The 19,110-nt window shown below is 30.8% G+C and overlaps 1 protein-coding gene across 3 annotated transcripts; it reads right to left on the reverse strand.

Annotated features, from left to right (window-relative positions):
• Positions 1-3,446, reverse strand: LOC135129352 (26S proteasome non-ATPase regulatory subunit 9-like). 3 transcript variants are annotated; one of them, XM_064056503.1, is made up of 7 exons: positions 3,081-3,446; positions 2,858-2,918; positions 2,731-2,809; positions 2,394-2,496; positions 1,593-1,645; positions 290-385; positions 1-130 (listed from the first exon to the last, which is right to left on the reverse strand). In XM_064056503.1, exons 1-7 carry the CDS (start codon positions 3,115-3,117, stop codon positions 35-37), a joined length of 525 nt encoding a protein of 174 aa, XP_063912573.1. In that variant the 5' UTR covers positions 3,118-3,446; the 3' UTR covers positions 1-34. The 3 variants fall into 3 exon arrangements, with proteins under 3 accessions (XP_063912573.1, XP_063912574.1, XP_063912572.1); XM_064056504.1 differs by having other exon boundaries at positions 331-385; positions 2,858-2,923; XM_064056502.1 differs by having other exon boundaries at positions 2,858-2,923.
• Positions 3,447-19,110: the final 15,664 nt, after the last annotated feature.

Here is a 19,110-nt window from a genome sequence, read left to right on the forward strand (position 1 = left end):
CAGGTGAGTTTATTAATTAAAGATCTATAAATCTTTATGAAGGTGTCAGATGGCATCCCAATAAGCCTCTTCCCGACCAGACTTTAGGAATTAAAGTCAGTTGAAGTTCAACTTCATTGCGAATAATTGACTAATTTAGGAGGAAAAAGGAAATTAAAAATTTAAATAATTAAAAGAAAAGAAAATCGCTAGTTTCAAGCAACGCGAGATAATAAAAAATTATAAAATAAAAGATTCTTTAAATTAAATTCTTCCAAAAGTTCATAAAAGCCTAAAGCTAAGTTTATACAATGAAAAGTTCTTTATTTTCATAATGTTTAATATATTCACTTAAAGTCTCCAAAGAAATGAAGTTTCCTTGATGAACAGATCCAATTGAAAGTATCTATTAATACATTTTATTATAAAAAAATAAACAAAACAGTGTTGTTAACTAGTAAAGTTTATTATATATTTTTATATTTATATTTGTCTAGTTTAATAGTATAAAGTAATGAATTGGTTTAAAATTAAACTGTTCATGTGTTGTTTGCAGAAGTAGATATCTATGTGCTTTTAAGTATTTACTCTTTTATTATTTAATACTTTTCACTATTTCTAGCTTTCTATTAACGATTCATCTAAATTTTATAAAGTTTAATACTAACAAGGTTAAATTTATAATAATAATCTTGTTATTAATAGTCATAATTACTGAATAGATGAAGTTTCCTCTATGAATTTAATAAATTTAGAGAAAAAAGTTAAAATCATTAAAAAAATAAAGTTAGGAAAATTTTGAAAAATGTTAACGAGATAATATAAGGGTCAGGAAAATAATAATAATACAGAAATAAATATTAATCAAACGTAATAATAATAGTTTTTAACGGCAAACGTGGGATGCGTGCAAAAAGTTTTTCTTTTATTAATATATAAAGAGCTTAATTTCTTACAGTTGAATAAAAATCGCTAATCATTTATTTAAAAAACCAATTAAAAACTTGCTTATTTATAAATTTAGCCCTTTTTAAATTTTATTAAAGGTGCTGTTTCCACTCTCTAATAACATATAAAACCTGGAGTCTCCACCCAAAAATTGTTAAAATTTTTATAAATTATTATAAGTATTAACAAAAATTTAACAGGAAAGACAATTTGAATTTTAGATTTTGTTAAATTTGCTTCCAAAACACCAAATTTTAATTAAATTCCTATGAACTGTGACTCAACTAAAAAGTTCTATATGCAAGCTTTATTTTTTCGATTAGCAAAGTTCAAAGGAGCTTTTATGCTAAAAAAACGTTTCTTGACTCCGAAAAGTAAAAAATAAATAGCAAAATATAATAATTCTTAAACTAAGAAAAGTTTTGAATGTAAAAAATAAATTGTTGATGATTAAATTTTGTTACACAACTTTTTTTAAATTTTCCGATTCTACCAATTAGGATAATAACTTAAACTTAGAGCCAATAAGTAGTCAAATACCACCGAAACCCACGTGATTTACAAGCGAACCAATCAAATTAATTATTAGAATAAGCAAATAGCTATACAGCTTATTCGCTTTAACAAATTAAATAATCACAAGTAAACTGTTATAATAGTCTTACACGATCACCAGATTTTAATCCGCAGGCATATGCAGGCGACGATGAATGAACACCTGGATTAATAATTTTATTAAATTTAATTACAACTAAAGAAAATTGTGCTTATTAGTACTAAACAAGAAATAAGAAATAAGATAGAATTTATAAATATAATTAATAATAAAATGTAAATTTTAAATTAGTTATAATGTAAAATTTAAAAGAAATCAAGAACAAAAAAATTGGCTACAGTTTATAATAATTATTTTTAAAAAAATAAATTTATAAAAAGTTTATAAAGTAATTAATTACTTTCAGTGATTATATAAAACATCTTGATAAATAATATTTAAAAACAATTAAAATATATAAAGTTAATGTTTTAGTTTTACATACAATAAATAATAACATTAATCTCTTTAATAAAAATAATATTTAAGTTTACAGATAAACGTATAATTATATAAATATTAATTTCTTGAAAAAAACTTAGAAATTTATATTTATAAAACATATATTTATAAAATTTAGTTTTAATAGTCAATAATATACTATAATAAATAATGGGTACAAATTTATAAATATAATTGAGTAAATGAATGTCTCAATTAATTTCCTTTCAACATAGATAAATAAATATTATATTTAGTGTTATTATTTAAAATTTAAAAAATATAACAATGACTGTAAACATATTAATTTAGAAAATTATTTTATGAAAATAAACATTCAGTTCAACTAAAAATTATATATACTTTTAATAAATTACTACAAAATAAAACTTGTTAAATAAATTAAATAATCAAGTAAAAATTAAAAAACCAGAAACAGTAAGAAACGGTTTTTTTATTATATTTTTGATGCCAGAAGCCAAATTATCAGTAGAATTAGCTTCAAATTCAGAATTTGTAGCTTCGATAGAATTCTTACAAAAAGTAGAATTTTAAAAATAAGTTAAATTAATAAATGTAAAGTAAAATAGTAAGTTGTAATTATAAACTTTGTAAATTTTTTTTTAAGTAGAGATATATACAAAAGGAGCACTTTTATAAAAAAGGTAACTTATGAAATACGACTGAAAATTCAATAAGAAAATAAAAAATAATTTTCTTGTAATAAAAATTATAAATATATCTTATAAAAAATTATTTCTACATACCTGCTGTTCAATTTCTTTAAAAACCTCGGAAACGCACTCACTAATTTGTACTTCAATTTCTTTAAGATCGTTCCGAAGCCTTATATAAATATTAAATAAAATTCACGTATTGAAATTAAAAGTTGACCTGATTATTATCGAACGGGCTGTTCTGATAGAATGCACGTTGACATCTGCTCTGGGAAAACCTTCGCTACAGATGTAATTTTTTACTAAACTTTATTAACAAAAGAATATAAAGTAACTTAGATGCCCTTGAAACTAATTTTTTTAGTTTTTTTAGTACAATAACTACACAATTTTCATTATAGTAAATAAAAAAAAAATGGTATCAGTACTTTAATAATAACCTATCGACAAGCTGATCAAGCATACCAACACCCTCATTTTGCAAAACAATTAACTGTGCGGCAATAGACTTTTCTATATTTTCTCGCTCTGCGTATAACCTTTCAAGTTCTTCCCTCTTGCTAAGAGTTCCCGGCATCTTTTTATTATATAATATTGCGGGTTTCGATGAAGCCCACACTAAAAAAGTCCCTAAACAGCTTTAAGACACTCGAAGGCGCACACCTCCCGAGTAGTCATGGGTTTCCAGCGCGTCAAGGAGGAACAGGTGCGAAGCCACTTTATCACCGCACATATGGCAAAAGTTGATGGGGTGCCTAAACGTTAAATGAGAGATCCAACTGAGTAGCACTACGCTAATCAATCATTGCGGTATACGCCAAGACTGCTACTACACAATGGCAATATTATAGCGGGAGTGGTAATAAAGATTTAAAAAAAAATTTTGCTAGTCGTCTTGCTCTCTTGCTACTCAGTATTTGTTACATACCTCTTCAACTGTTAACTACACGACCCTTAAGCCCGAGTTCTAAATCGATTAGTTAAGCTGATGCCTTGGAATTGCCTAGCACAATAGATGCCCTTTATAACAAAACTATTGCACTGTTGACGGTGTTTAACTTCAATGTGGTGCCCACCGATAAACTATCTGTGGGCCATTGTTTATGATAAGCTATCGTGGCGTCCGTAAGTATAAGTGAGTTGGTTAAGGTCAAAAAACGACTCAGATCTTACGCCCTCTATTTGTAGGACAAGTAAGCTCTCTTGTTGCGCATTAAGCGAAGGTTATAAGTTTATCTGTTGTCTTCAGCCTATAACTCGTTAGCTAGAGCTTTCCGCTTCAGGTCCAAAAATATAGATTGCTGCCTCTTTTAACAAACATGCCGAAAGTTGTGCGCTGTGGCACACTACACCGCCAGCGAAAGATAAGCTGGGAAGGCTAGTCCTCATTTACTAGCCAAGAGATCGCTTTTCCTTCTGACGCGCCCTAAATATAATGGTTAGATGTAAAGTTAGGAGTTTAGAGCAAACGTAAAAAAAAGACTTTAAAATTGTTATATGTTAAAGCTAACTTATTCCCAATATCTTCTAGCTTCGAGTACATGAACTATATTGAGCACCAGGAAGCGCCATTTATAATAAACCATTACAGTATAAGCACTATTAGCATAGGCCATCTTTATTTTTTAACCTAAAAAAATTGTATTATGGGGAAATGTGCAAGTTTTTTATAGCTAATTAGTTTTGGATAATAAAAAAAAAAGCAGTATTCTGCTTACTAAAAAAAATTTGAGAAGAAAAAAATCTAAATTTTTAATGAGTCTAATTTTCAACACTAGCTATTTGTTTATACGGAATTTTTTTTTTACTCGATATATTGGTAGTGGACGTAATAACTACTTCATATAATCACTATTTACTTACTTTAAACTCCGTAAGCGTTCGAATATCACTATTGAATATACTTCAAAGCTTTCGCTGTTGTTAAAATTTACATACACCACAAACCTAATGTACATGAAACAGGGCACAGGAGCACAGCGTGAGAGACGAAAGAAGAAAGGGGTTAGGTTCCACTAGGTGTATATTTTAATACCTCTTTACATGTCCTGTGCCATTCGTGATAGTATTTAAAAAAAAATTGGAAACGATATACTAAGTTTAGGAAAGGAGATTGATATTATAGTTATATTCTCATTTTTTATTAATAAAATATGGTAGTGTACACCAGTTAACTTATCTCCCCAGAGTGACTCGTTCAAATAGCTAATCAGTAACCCAAGATATAGTTTTTTTTTTTAACCGGGCTTATATGGAAGTAACTTGCTATGACTATTATCTTGTTTTGCACAACTTATTATTCATACTTAGGTCACTTTTACTAATTATTTTGTTTGTTTATTTACTTATATAAAACACATATATATAAATATATTTATTTATAATTTATATTAATTACTTTTTTTTTTTTTTGCATAATCCTTAATATACATATGTATTTTTTAAAGGTCATGAGTATTTTTCCTCTAATACAGGACTACAGGAAACTTACCGTCAATCGATTGGTTGCGAACGCTACCTTAAATAAGGAGTTAGAGATTAACAAAAGTTGTAATGCAATTTATCGACCCAAGATGTGTTGTCAATGTAACTCAGTGGTCTGAGCGTTGTCGCGCAATCTCAAGATAGCGGATTCTATTCCTTTTGGTAACAACTCGCATTTTTCTGGTCTGGTGGCTATAGAGTACATCTTATACAAACGAAATCTGGTAGCGATGCTTAAAGAGAAAGTTAATCACCTGGAAAGAAAAAATAACTTCAACAATATTAAAAAAAAGGAAAATTTACAAGAACTAAAGCCCATTTTAAGAAGCACTGGAGACGTGAAGTAAGGGGTCCTGCGTCTTCCAAAAAAGACTTTAAATAATTTAGCTCTCTTTCAGATTCAGAATGGCTGAATACTATACTTTCGGATTGATGCAATTATAAATAATGAGTAGTGCAAAACAAGTTAAGTAGTTCGCAAAAAAATTATCCAGGCGCGCAGGTCACACTCAGTTCAAGGCCTCTTTCCATGACTTGCTTTTTTTTAGGGGATGGCATACTCCGAGAAAGGGCTTAAAAGGCAAACTTGCGTGGGGTCCATGAGGAAGTGCGCGTAAAAGACATTAAAGACATAGGAAATCTAGGTTCTACCCTACTAGATTTTAAGAATGCGGAAGTATCTCAAGATAGAACTCCGCAACCCTTAGTTTTAGTCAAAGTACCCAAAAGTAAAAATACTATTTTTATTTAAAACCATTGGATTTTAATCCATCTCCGTTGAACCTTTAAAAGAAATGACAGAATTGGACAATGTAATCGCTGCAATTATGACCACACGGTCAAATTCTGTACTTCTCAGTACCAATGCGTTATTTTGATGCGTTAAAGGCGGTGAAAACCATGACTCTATAAAGTGCTTGAAAAAAAAACCGAAACCAAGATGCACCAACTTTAAGGGTGAACACTCCGCTAGTTATTGAGGTAGCCCTAATGAATGTTATTCGGTCACATCAAATAACAGACAGTGTACTTACACTAAACAAAACCTACGCTCAGGCGATTGCATACCAAACTGCACAAATTTCCACTAAGTTTGATGAGTTTATGAACAAATTGTTAACTTTTAACGGAAGCCTTCAGCGCCCCTATCTCCAGAATTGATAAGCGACTTATTTTTAAAAATTAAACAATCGACTACGGTTGAAAAAATTGATATAAAATGCAAAAAATACTTGTCTGGAAGGCTAACGGGGTCTGGGACAGAAAATTAATTGAAAGAATGGATATTTACCTTGCACGGATTACTGAAACTTACCTGAACAGTGGTAATAGGTTTTGCATTTGGAAAGATCCTTGTAATATGGGTGGAGGAGGTGAAGCCATTCTTAAAAAAAAGGACATTATACACACCTTTATGAAATATCGTGAGCTACAGAGGATAGAATTAGCTGGCATACATACTAAACTTGAAAATTTTATATACTTATAAGCCTCCAAATAAGAATCTGAATTTAAAAGTTTGCATAAGTTGTTTGACGATGCCCATTCAGTCATTGTTAACGGAGACTCAAAATGTAAACATCCACCAAGGAACAGTGGAGTCGATAATTCTTACGATAAAATACTAAATTCGTGAGCAAAAGGGAATGATGTGTTATCTTAGTCCTTGTAAACCTCCATAACACGCAGCTCGGTGCATGTACTGGCTGTGGCCTTTTTAGAAAACGTACGTGTAGCTTATATATGTTAAAACCCTCTACGTTTTGTGATCTGACCATTGCCCATCCCTGCTGGAAGTTGAGCTAATTTTTTGGACACAACTGAGAAATTTGAAAAAAAATTACTGATTGGAATCTTTTTAAAAAATCTGTAAGCGACATTTTACCTTCCTTGTCTTGTCCGTCATGTTATTCCGGAGTTAACAGAGCTATTTTCGTCTTTAAAAGACTCTTTTTTCAAATCTTTAAAGTAGGCAACCAACTTTAAATTCTTTGAAAACTTTAAGCTTAATATTCCTTTTCACATAAAAGAACTTAAGGTCTGAAAAACGCCGCTAAAGAGACAATTCATAATTAGGTGGGCCCTAACTATAAATTGGTCTTAAAAAGATTATTAGTAAGCCTTGTTAAACGAGAGTTGTGTGCTTTTTTTCCCCTTGAAACCTAATACTGAAGATAAACTTCGATCCTTAATTCTTACCGAAAACACTTTAAAAAAAAAGCGAATGCAATCAAGAAAAGGTCCAAAGTTACTATAGTTAAGAAGTGGGCAAGTTATCTACGCAAACTTCAAAAAAGGCAACTTCTTTGCTGTAATAGTGGGCAACGGACAATGTACAACATTATTATCGACGGACAGGGAACACGAAGCACTCATGCGAAAGCAACTTACACTTTTTTTCCGTTGTAGGGGTCCACTACTCACTTTGAATGTCATTACGAATATAAATGAGATACAACCTATAATCGACAGACTTGGACACCAGGAAGAGCTTGGGTCCTGATAAAATTTCAGATAAAACGCATAAAATCTTTCTTTACCTCAAACAATTACCTTACAGAGCTTATTAACTCAACTGTTACCCATGGTTATTTTCCTTTAAGAGAGAAGCAAGCTGACTTGTTTTTATATCGAAAACATTTCGTCCAAGCAACTACGCGAAAGGTTATCGCCCAATTAGCCTACTTACCTGCTTAGAAAAAGTTGCAGAAGCTGTGCTTCTTTTAATTGCGACAATATGCTGATGATGAAAAACCTTATTCCAGTTTATTAGTTTGGTTTTCGAAGAAGCCCCTCTAACACTTAAAAAATCGTAAGGCTTGTGGAACACCACTAATGCCCCTCTTTTACAAGGGATTACTGTTATTTAAGGAAAGACTAGTCATGCCTCAGCAACCTCTCATTGTTCTTGTAAGAACTATCGGATTTCAAACCACTTAACACTGGGGTCCCTCAGAGGACCTTAGAGCCTCCTATTTTATTCTCATTATTCATGTCTGATACTCCCCCTACCACTCAAACTTCCTTGCGTTGTAGGCCGATGAAACTGTTATTTACAGCAGCTCAAATTCTCCGCCTCCTGCCTTTAAATATATGCAATCCTGCCTTACCTTATTTGAAGATTGGTTAACAACGTGGAAAGTAACCGTTAATCCTTTAAGTAGCCACGCCATGCTTAAAGAAAAGAAAGAAAAGAGTACTTCAAGACTTATTTCATTTTCATATCCCCCTCGCCTAGGATAACCAAGTCAAATACCTCGGTGTTATCATTAATAACAAACTTAATTGGAAGGCTACAATAAATATTTGGTTAAAAAAATTAGAAATACGGCACACGCTTTATACGCAAAAAAAAAAGAAAGTGTCCATAACTTGATAACAAATTACAAAGCTATTTTAAGACCCGTGATGAGTTATGCATTAGTAGCTTAGGCCTACACCTCGACCTCCGACGTAGATAAACTGCAGCTTATGCAAAATAAGTTTTTAAAAATGTTTACAGGATCTCCTGAGTGCATAAGGCCCTCCCAATTACATCGTGATGCGAACTGGAAACATTTTTGAAGTTTACTAAGAATTTAGCCGAGGACTGCATAAAAAAATCTGAAAATTATTGTAATAACTTACTAGCTAACTTCCTAAGTTATAATTCCTCTCACTTTCTCATATAGAGACCACCGAAAATTTTCCTTACTATGTTATAACAACTTTAAATGCAAGATTTCATTACAAAACAAATAGTAGCGATATTAGTAATAATAGATTAGTGGTAATGTTTATATTATAATAAGTATTAGCTAATAAATAGTAAAATCGATATAATATATTATAGCAATGATAGAAATTATGCCATTAATAACAATTGCTGTAAAATAGTGACGTAGTTTTATTAAGTAATTTTTTGCTCACATGGCCAACAATTATTAATTAAATGTCCTTATAAGGTAATTTTCTATTTCGGCAGCTTCACTATTTAGTTGGAGCTCATCTTTGCAGAGAGAGGGCCCCCAATCTCACCTGCGGAAATGTAGATTAAACACTTTTAGTTATTTTACTCGGAACGACTCTAGCATAACAATGCAATAAATAAATAGAAGTAATTATTTATATCCTTAAGCAGTCATTAAAAATAAATATAGGTTTCTCTAACCTCATTTTTTTTTATAGATGCAAAAGTTAAAATAGCCGTGAAGTAAGATTTTACATAGGTTTCTATAATAATAATAATAGGAAGTCCCTGCGGTAAAAAATTCAGTAGTATTACGTACGGAGTGCACTTGGGATAAATATTCAAAAGTTTTAGCTTTTAAGAATCCATGAACCCTTCAGTTTAGCACACACGTCTTTAACAAAAAGTAAAGCAACGCATTGCTAACGTGGTCTAACGTGCCTTATAACGACGAATATTTAGCAGTAAACATCACTGAAATAGCTGATAAATCTCTAAATAAAATTAAAACTATTTTTATTATAAATGACAATATAAAAAAAGACCACCGTACTCAGCAGACTAGTACTTTTTTCGTTTAAGAAAACTGCCTTTTTGCGTCAAAAGTCAATATAATTTTGTTAAATCTTTAAGTAAAAAACAATGGAACAAATATAGATATGATAATATAATAACACCTTTAAAAATAGTATTCATTCTAAAAATGGATTATATAAAAAAGTGTGAAACTCTCCTACTTATAAAATAATTGCATTGGCATAAAAGAAGCAGTGCTTCGATGCTAAAATTGTAGTGTATATAAAAAATAATTTTACTTTTGAAGTTAAACAGTTCGTGTATAATTAGTATCATTATTAAATTATCGAAGTTCATCCCATATTAGTATAGCCAAAGAAAATGTGTTTTGTTTAAAGGCCTTCCCGTAAAGTAAAGCGCATGAATGTTACTTGATAACTTCCTGAGTCTTATCTTTGACGACACAAAGATTTAAACTAAAAGCCATCAAGTGCTTTTTGCATCCTCTTTCTTCTTCAGTTATTCACTTTACACTTTCTGGTAGTGTTCATAATTTTTTATAATTACTATTTTGATATTTACTTTCATTTTCTTATTATAGTATTTTTTTTTACGACTAATATCCTTAACAATTATGACTCTTTATACTTTTTTTAAAAAACATATCACTTATAATAGTCTGCATCTTGGCAATGTTAATCAAAGCTATAAAACGTTTTAATCTCTCAAGTTCGACTGCAGTTTAAAGAAAATGCTCGGCCCCGAAAGCGCTTATTTGGTTAAAAGCACACCACGAACAAGCGGTGGGGATTAAAAAGTTCAGTGTTAAGGGTTTTTTACAGAAGCAATAATCAGTTATAAGCCATATTTCAGCAGCAATCGGTGTTACAGCTTATATTTTGTTTATATTTTTCTCTTTTCTTTAAAACCTTCCCAAATTATGTTTGCTAACATGTCACAATGTTGTTCCCCTTCTAAATGGTTTATTAATTGTTTCTTTAAAAATTTTTGACGTCAGTCAACAACCAAATTACTCATGACTTTGCTTGTTAAATAATTTTCTTTTCCTTAGTTTAAACATTGTAAAAATATAATTAACTAAAAAAACAGCCAACTAGAAGTTAATAGTAAATCAAAACTACTAATAAAGTCCAAAATAAAAATAACTACAAATAAAAGTTTTTCGCATTTTTACTTAAAAATTTTAATGTATACTTAAATATTCCCAGTGCTCTTCTAGAAAAATTTGATGCTAGGGGGTAATACAAGCCCTAAATAGCCCTGTGGGCCTCCACAATAATAACATATAGTTTTCTTTATCAATTATAAGTATTATATTATATAAGAGAGCTTCAAGTTAACTTAGCTCTACCGAAGAAATCGAACCTTGATTAAATTTTTTAAAGTACGATAAGATTTTTGCTTTAATTATACCTTATTATATCTCAATTAAAAAAATAAATTTAAATTCGCAAAAATAAAACATATAACAATACTTTCGCAAAAACAGAATATAAATATTACAAAAATAATAATCTTTAAGTAAAAGAATTACTATATTAAAAAAATTTATAAAAATAAGTATAAAAACCTTTTTTAATAACTAAAATAAGCTAATACGAATGGAACCGACAGATAACAAACAATAATTATAGAAATTATCGTTTAATTATTTTGTAATAGAGTTAACTTAACCACCACAATATTTATACTTGTAAATTATTAACAATAGAGTTAAGCATGTTTTTGATAATATTCTTAAGTACATGATAGCTGAGCTAAAATTTTTACTTTTCTAAGTTTTATTATTTGCTTAACTATGGTTAAGTTAAGAACAGTCTCTTAATTACAAAATTTAATCTCTCTTATAGAAGATTATTTTATACTAATTTATTAATAAACTAACTGTCTTTGGGCTATGACAGTTTTTTTTTTAATGAAAACCTATTTATAAATCAACGTAAACAGACCAGATAATAATTATCTTTTTTACGCCTGGAAAATACGAAAATGCTCTTTTCCATTTTTGTCTTTATATTCATAATATCCAATTCTAATCAAAACATTTTAAATCGGAAAGTTTTTGTGGATAAGATTGAATATTGCAGCTGTTCTGGTTGCAGAAACTTGTAATCTCATTTATATTACCCTCATAGATTTTTTAAAAAAAAAAAAAATTAAAACTACAATTTAAGTTTTTATATATTCTAATACTACTAAAGTTTTCTTATTTACCGTGTTATAAGGAATTTAAGTAGGTTACATATAACTTCTCTCAAAACTGACGAATTTAAAAGTCTTCCAAGACTAAAGGAACTGTGAGTTTATTAGGCCTTTTTTTAATTGCTAGGAGCTTTTAAAAAGTTAATTAATGTGTATTTTAACATTTTTACGGTTAAGGTCATTATAATCCAAAGTTAGCTTTTTATAAATAAACTTAATTAATAATAAGGGAACTCTTTGAAAATTCACTCAGTTCTCTTACTTCGAGTGTATTTAACGGACTTTCTTATCTAACACTACTGTACAGCTATTCTTAATTTTTATATTATTAAAAATATTATTATTTTTTAAACCAGGGACTTAAGAGGTAATAAACTCTCTTCATTAGAAAGTGGTCTTTTTAAAAAGTTTTCTACGCTAAAAATATTGTAAATATATAACATCATAAGTAATTATAAAATTTCGTAGGACATTTCTTATAGATACAATTATTAGCTATATATAGTGTTTGCCTAAGTTTTACTATGCTCATATGTTAAGTTTTCTGTGTTATTTAATTTTTTTATATAGTACTTTTTACTTCAAGTTTAATATTCCTTTCGCACTTTGTTATAGAGATCTCTCTGAAAATTCATTAACATATCTTAATTATACTAATTTCAGGAGTGTTTCATTACTAACACGTTTGTAAGTTAGTAACTAAAAAGGTTTATTTAAATCACTACGCGTTGGTTAATTAGGCATTTAGAATCCAATGAAATTACCGCAGTCCACAGCAGAACGTTTGAAAAACTTCGTTACTTGGAATACCTGTTAACTTTTTAAACAAGCAATTATAAGCATAACCACTTTTTTCCACAACACTAATAAACCACTTTAGCTTTCTATACGGTAACAGTATAACCAGCATAGCCGCGGGAACTTTTGCATCACAATATTATCTAAAAGAACTGTAAGTTATTTATTTATCGTACTAACTGAAATACCTAATATCTGCCAATGAAAAGTCACTTGGACAAAAACAGGTTAATTTATATTCACAAGGACGCCTTTAAGTTACTGCATAACCTGAAGAATTTGTTAGTGCATATGAAACCATTTAATAGTTTAATATAGTTCGGGTCTATTTTTTGTACGCTTCTAGAATTCTCACGATATATCCCGAATTTCCTTGCTGCCTTGCTGTTGCTCTGAATGAAACCTTAACCACTTATAATATAACTTCCTTTCACTGTACAATTAAAGGAGTTGTAATTATTTATAACAGCGATTTGTACAACCATTGTGAAACTAGAAAACTTACAGTTTCTACTTAAAGTAAATAAACTTTTTTTTTTGTTAATGAAATGACGAAGAAAAAAGATATATATTGCCTCGTAAAGGAAAAATATTTACACCTTTAGGTAAGGTAAAAGAGGTGTTCAAAGGTGGATCAAAAAAACAAGACGTGCGGAGTCACGCCAGAAGACAAACACGCGGCTGAAAAAAGTGATATATCAAAGTTGGCCAACGTATAATGAAAGCCGTACTAGTACATATAAAAGCTTGGGCCACTCACTTTTGTATAGTTAATAGTAGTAACGTTTTATTAACTTAAGTATATTTTTAAGTCTAAACCTATACTGCTCTTGCTACTGCGCTAATCTTCGGTATGCAACCTCACATAATTGTCGAAAATAACAATTAATTTAGGAAACAACTTATGCCATAACCCCAGAGAGCATTTGCTATGCCCAGAATGAGCTATCTCTATTAGCGCTCTCCCAGAACACCAAATTGACCGTTAAAGCTTGATACTATGTTTGTGGGATTTAGAACTCATTTTTGTAGCCGTCAAGGGTCCATTTTGCAAAAATAATTTATTTGCTTATATTAAGTATGCTTCGTATATAAGGTAAACGTCTCCTTTTTGGACAAAAAGAATTACCAAAGCGCTACTTTTACGTATCTCAAGTCCCATTGGTTATCAAATACTTTTGCCGTCTAGCTTCTTTTCTCTTCTTAATACTATTACTATTATCTAAGTATCCTTGTTGCAGTTTCTTTTCCTACGATCTAGTTTCTACGTTCGTTGTTATTTTGCTTTAAGCTGGTTCTATTTACCTTTCTTTATAGAAATTATCAGTATCACGCCAAAGTCTATAGTAACATTGTTAATCATTTAATAGTATTTAAAATGGTTTCCCTCTTAGTATCCTTCGAGTTTTGTATAGTCAACAATCTAAAATTTCGTTAGGTATGATAAATGGTTCTTTCCCTAATTCTCCTTTGACAAAATTAATGCCTTAAAGCAGCAAAAACATTTTTAATTATAAGCAAAAAGCTAGCTAAGTTATCTGGTGTTAAAGACTATATATGAATTATGTCTAAAAAAAAAAAGAGGTAACCAAAGGAAGCGTAAACAAAATTATGAACAGAAAAGTAAGCATAAGAACTGTAGATAAAAAAAAAGACGTGAAACACCCATAACTATGTTATTATGAAATTTTACAGTTTTCTTTACTGCCCTTAGTAGCTCGGCTTCAAAGACTATAATAGCTATTAAAAAAAAAATATACGATAAAAGTATCTAAAAATAAAATTCTTATTAAAAGGTATTATAATTAAGTGTTTGGGTATAAATAATTTTTATCTCGACTAGTACCTAAGAAAGAAATCGTTTTTTAAAAAAACTATTTGGAACACCTCTTTTTTTATCTCTTAAAAATAATTGAAGTCAACAAAGAGGGCAAAGCGGCCTTTAAAAAACATCTAATTGTCAGAAAACTAGTACTTTTCACCGAGCCACAATTAACTTTTTATTACAAACAGAAGACGAGAGTATGCATAGAATCTAATTTTAATTAACTGTGATTATAAGCAGTTATAAAAGTGACTTTCCTTTGCTTTAGTTGAGTATATATAGATCACCTAAAGATCACCCAGTTCAAGTGATTTACTAATAATATTATAGTGGCATCTTAAACCTTATTATTGTGGGATATGGAATAATACCCCCTTCCTCTCTCCTAAAAAAAAAAAGTTTTATCTATATCAAAAAAATTTTATTAGAATTTTTCAAATAAAATAATATAAATACTATGTAAACTGCTTTTTTTTTTTTTTTTTTATTAATAATTTTTGCGTATGCCCGGTAAATCGAGCGCAGGCCGCTTGCTCTTACATCTCCGGGAGGAGTATCATGAATGTTTCGATCTTCTAGGGAGAAAGCGCTGTACGTGGTTAGCCTCTTGGTCACCCTGCGCTACACTCTCCAAGTTCTTGAAAATTTGATTTTTCAGATCGGACAGGTTATTGAGCAGATACTCGGTAATATCGAGAGCAGACTGCTTGATCTCCGAAATAATTTATATTAAACTTAGACCGAATTCAGTTTTCCTCAGGTCCTCTCATAATAATCTTTCCACATATGTGTTAAAGGTATAACTAAACTGTAATTGCGCGCTTAAAGCGCATCACGGGGGTTTCGAAAGCGTGAGCTTTCTTGAATTCACTGGTGGTTTGGATGCCTACTAATACGTTCAAAAGAAACTGAAGGTGCATTATGGAAAAGTCTTCAAGTCCTTCCAAACCCAGATCGTCTTAAGGTATCGTGCAGCACGAAATATGTTGTGCCGGTCATTAGTCGCAGAAGCCTGTTTTGCTGCTTCTGGAGGGGTGCAATCGTCGGCGTTCTTTCATATGTCCAAGCAACGCAGATGCGTAGATTTTGATAGGGCGGAGCATACTTTATAAAGGCGCAGTTTATTGCACAGGGATATTGTGCTTTTAGCACACAGCAGCCGGTAGAGTGCAAGAACTGCTGCTTTGACCTTAGTCCCAACGAACTCTACGTGTTTCCTCTAAGTTAGTCGCTTATAGTTGACGATGTCCAAGTATTTGGCGTGAGAGCCCCATGGGATCTTAACACGTTCGAGGGTTAGAGGCGAGAGTGCCGTAATGCCTCTTCTTGAGATGAGGATTGCTTTACTTTAGTTCCAGTAAGGTGTACGCCCCACTACCCCACTACCGCACCAGTTTCCAGATATCCCCGCAGATATTGCTGTAATAATGAAGGGCTCCTTGAGGATGCATAAACTGCAGTGTCACCGGCATAGAGAGCAACGCGGCCGTAAGGGTTCGTGGGGAGTGGAATATCTCGCATATGTAGTCGAGACGGTATGGCGCCAGCGCAGCCTTAACTCTCATTTGGAAGAGGCGGCCGCATAGAAACTACTCATGCTGTAGAGGCCTAAGGGAATACTTAATGTGCGTAGTATGCGCAGGAGACCCTCTCACCATACGCTGTTAAAGGCCTTTTTAATGTGAAAAAGACGCACCCTGGATGTCTTAAAATCTAAGTTCCGAGTCGTCCACTCAACAAAGCACAAAAGTCGTTATGTTAAGTAACCTCTTTGGAATCCAAATTGGGAATTCTGGAAAGGCTTTGCCCGTTTCTACAAACTTTTCCAGCGTGTGTAGTAGAAATGGCCTCCACGGTTATTACCATTTTTTATAGTAATTATTCGTCGTACTAAAAACAGATTCGAAGAACCGGTTAATATTGGTTGCGCTAAAGTAAATCCTTTTTTGATAATTAAATTAGTTTTTAATCTAATTTTGTAGTTAAGTTCTTATTAAATAAGGGCTTTTAATATAAAGCTAAAAAACTTTTGTTTATTTATACACTGACGTTCTCTCCGTGACAGATGTATTTAGTGGGAAGAACACCCATCAAACTATATTATATAAAAACAAAGAACTGAAAAAAAGTATAAAAACTGTTGTTAGGGTATTTAAACTTTACCGACCGGTATCTAAACCTTTAAGCCCTTTAAAATTAATTGTAAACAGGTATATATATAGAGAGAGGGATGTACAGATGTGATTAAAACAAAAAAGGCGCTGAAAAAAACTTAATACGGCTTCCGTTTTATTTATCATGAACCTTCATTATATACTAAAACAAAGCAATGAAATAATCAATGATAATCATGAAAATGCCTAAAAATGGTAATTTGCGTTAAGACTTATAAGCTGGAATCTCTTTCCTCAACATAAAAGCTATACCGTTGAAATTACGAATTTGCATTTAATTGTAGCCCTTATATTCAGAAAAAAATTCTGCTTTTACATCATTAAGACAGTATTAGAGTAATAACACGGAATACTTAGATTACCGACATGCGCTGTCTCCTACTGCTAGCTGAAAACAGGCACAAAGTCGAAAACAACTCTACTGCTTTATTCCTAAAATATCTTCTCTTATCAACACTTACATGAAAAAAAGGAACTTCCAAACTTCTTAAAGGCCGACTCCTATCCTGCAAAACCTGTCAAGGTAAGCAGTTGAGAATTCACCTTCCATTATTTACATAACAGGCAAGGTCTGTTGAAAAACAGGCCATATGGAAAAGAGGCTTGCCTTAACACAAAAATCTTGGCTCTACTTAGCTCCTAGTTGTTGATACTGGCGCATATCCTCATATCATTAAAAATAGAGTTGTTGATTAATGACCGATATGATAAACGTGTTTTTTTATACCGTGATAATGTCATTTCGTGTTAAAAATATTGTACATAATTTTAATTAGGTAGGTAAATTACATGAGAAATAATTGAAATCTGCCCTATATAAAATAAAGTATTTATTGCTGAGAAAAATAACATTATATGATCAAGGTAAGGAAGGGAATGTCTCATTTCTTAATAATAGTTATGGTTATAAAGTATAGCAATGACTACAACATGTTATAAAGTGTAATTCTATCATTCCTGGAGAGTACTTGAGACTTGGTCAAGTTAGCTAACCTTATAAGAAAATTATTAGAATTCAAGAGCTCTGTTAAATATGTAAGATGAAGAAGATTGTTAACTATAATCAAACCTAACAATTGACATTCTCCAAAATAATTAATATACGTTGATCAACGATTTTAGAATAAACGAGTAACCATTATCTATGCGAAATGTAAACATGAAATTAAAAAATTTTTTTTTATACATTGGGTAAAAAGACACAATAAAACTTAAAAAGTCTAAAAATAAATGAAACTACCAATGCTGCTCTATCTGAGAAAATTAAAACCGACAAGGGCGGTGAATTAATAAAAAACAAACTTGTCCAAGAAATTTCAAAATGCAGGTGTTTAATTGTCGACAGTACCTATTGATACACAGAAGTACATGCTGTGTGAGAGAAGCATTTAACTATGTGTAACATAATACGTTTAATATAAAAATACACTGAACATTAAAAAAAAATTTGGAGTGAAGCTTTACACATGATATTCCAAAAAAGAGTGAAAGTGATCATCCAATGAAGTTTTGGTTTATATCCAGCTGACTTTATTTTTAAAAATCTCTTCCTATTTTATGATCCTTTATTCAAGAAGAGATCTCAAGATCTAGCACTTGGTGACATTTTTCTTTGTAAACCGACAGAATCTACTAGTGGCAATAGTTTAAGGCCTGCTTCCCCATTAGTATCGCTAAATACCCATTTCAATCTCTTTTAAAGTCTGAAATACAAAAAAATATATTAAAACAACAACTTTCGGGTGCTACTCTTGATAATGCAACACAACATGAACCGAATAATACATCTATAAAAGAGAGTCGCACCCATCCTTGGAATACTAGAGATTGTTTGAAAGATTAGTTAGTACATATTGTTAATATGTGTTCAATGCACATTCTGCCCTTTATTAGTCTAAACAAAGTTCTATTTTTATTTCTTTCAGTTCAAATTGCATTCTCTTATCTGCCCGCTAAATAGAAGTATAACAAAATAACACAGTATACACAACTCCTCAGACGCAATTAAAAACAAAGATACAAAAACACAATATACTAAACACAAAACACAAATAGAAAAACAAAAAAAAACATAGATTACAAAAACATGTTATGTAATAAATTAAGTATAAAGTATACAACCATAAAACACATACAAACACACAAAACAGTAACTTAAATTTTCACAGGAAAAATAATCCGTGGTTAATCCAATCAGAAACCTGAGAAACAACCAATATAAACACAAGAAAAGAGAAATTTATCAACACAAAAAATTTAACTGGCCTACCTTATTAATTGGATATAAACAAAGTAAAATTTTATCTGGTTCAATTAAATTTATTGTATATATATAAAAGCGTATTTCGACCTTTTGTAAAGGTAATAAATGAAGACCAAAACTGGTCAATGAATTGGTCCTGGCTTTAACTGACTGTATTGTGTACGTTTTATACAAATTTTGATAGTGGTTATGAAGTGTTAACCATTTTTTTTAAAAAAAAGAATTTATACGATAAAGC

Source organism: Zophobas morio, unplaced genomic scaffold, assembly GCF_036711695.1.
Source record: "Zophobas morio isolate AGI-343-1 ecotype UQ-CSIRO unplaced genomic scaffold, CSIRO_AGI_Zmor_V1 ptg000015l, whole genome shotgun sequence".
Classification (NCBI taxonomy): Eukaryota; Metazoa; Arthropoda; class Insecta; order Coleoptera; family Tenebrionidae; genus Zophobas; species Zophobas morio.

What these genes read in the sequence shown, in the direction of transcription:
- LOC135129352 (XM_064056502.1), bottom strand. Translation starts at nt 3,217, where the DNA reads ATGCCGGGAACTCTTAGCAAGAGGGAAGAACTTGAAAGGTTATACGCA. An exon ending in CTTGATCAGCTTGTCGATAG is followed by an intron (nt 2,924 to 3,080) that starts GTTATTATTAAA and finishes TTACATCTGTAG; the next exon opens with CGAAGGTTTTCCCAGAGCAG. An exon ending in ACCGTTTCTTACTGTTTCTG is followed by an intron (nt 1,646 to 2,393) that starts GTTTTTTAATTT and finishes TTATTAATCCAG; the next exon opens with GTGTTCATTCATCGTCGCCT.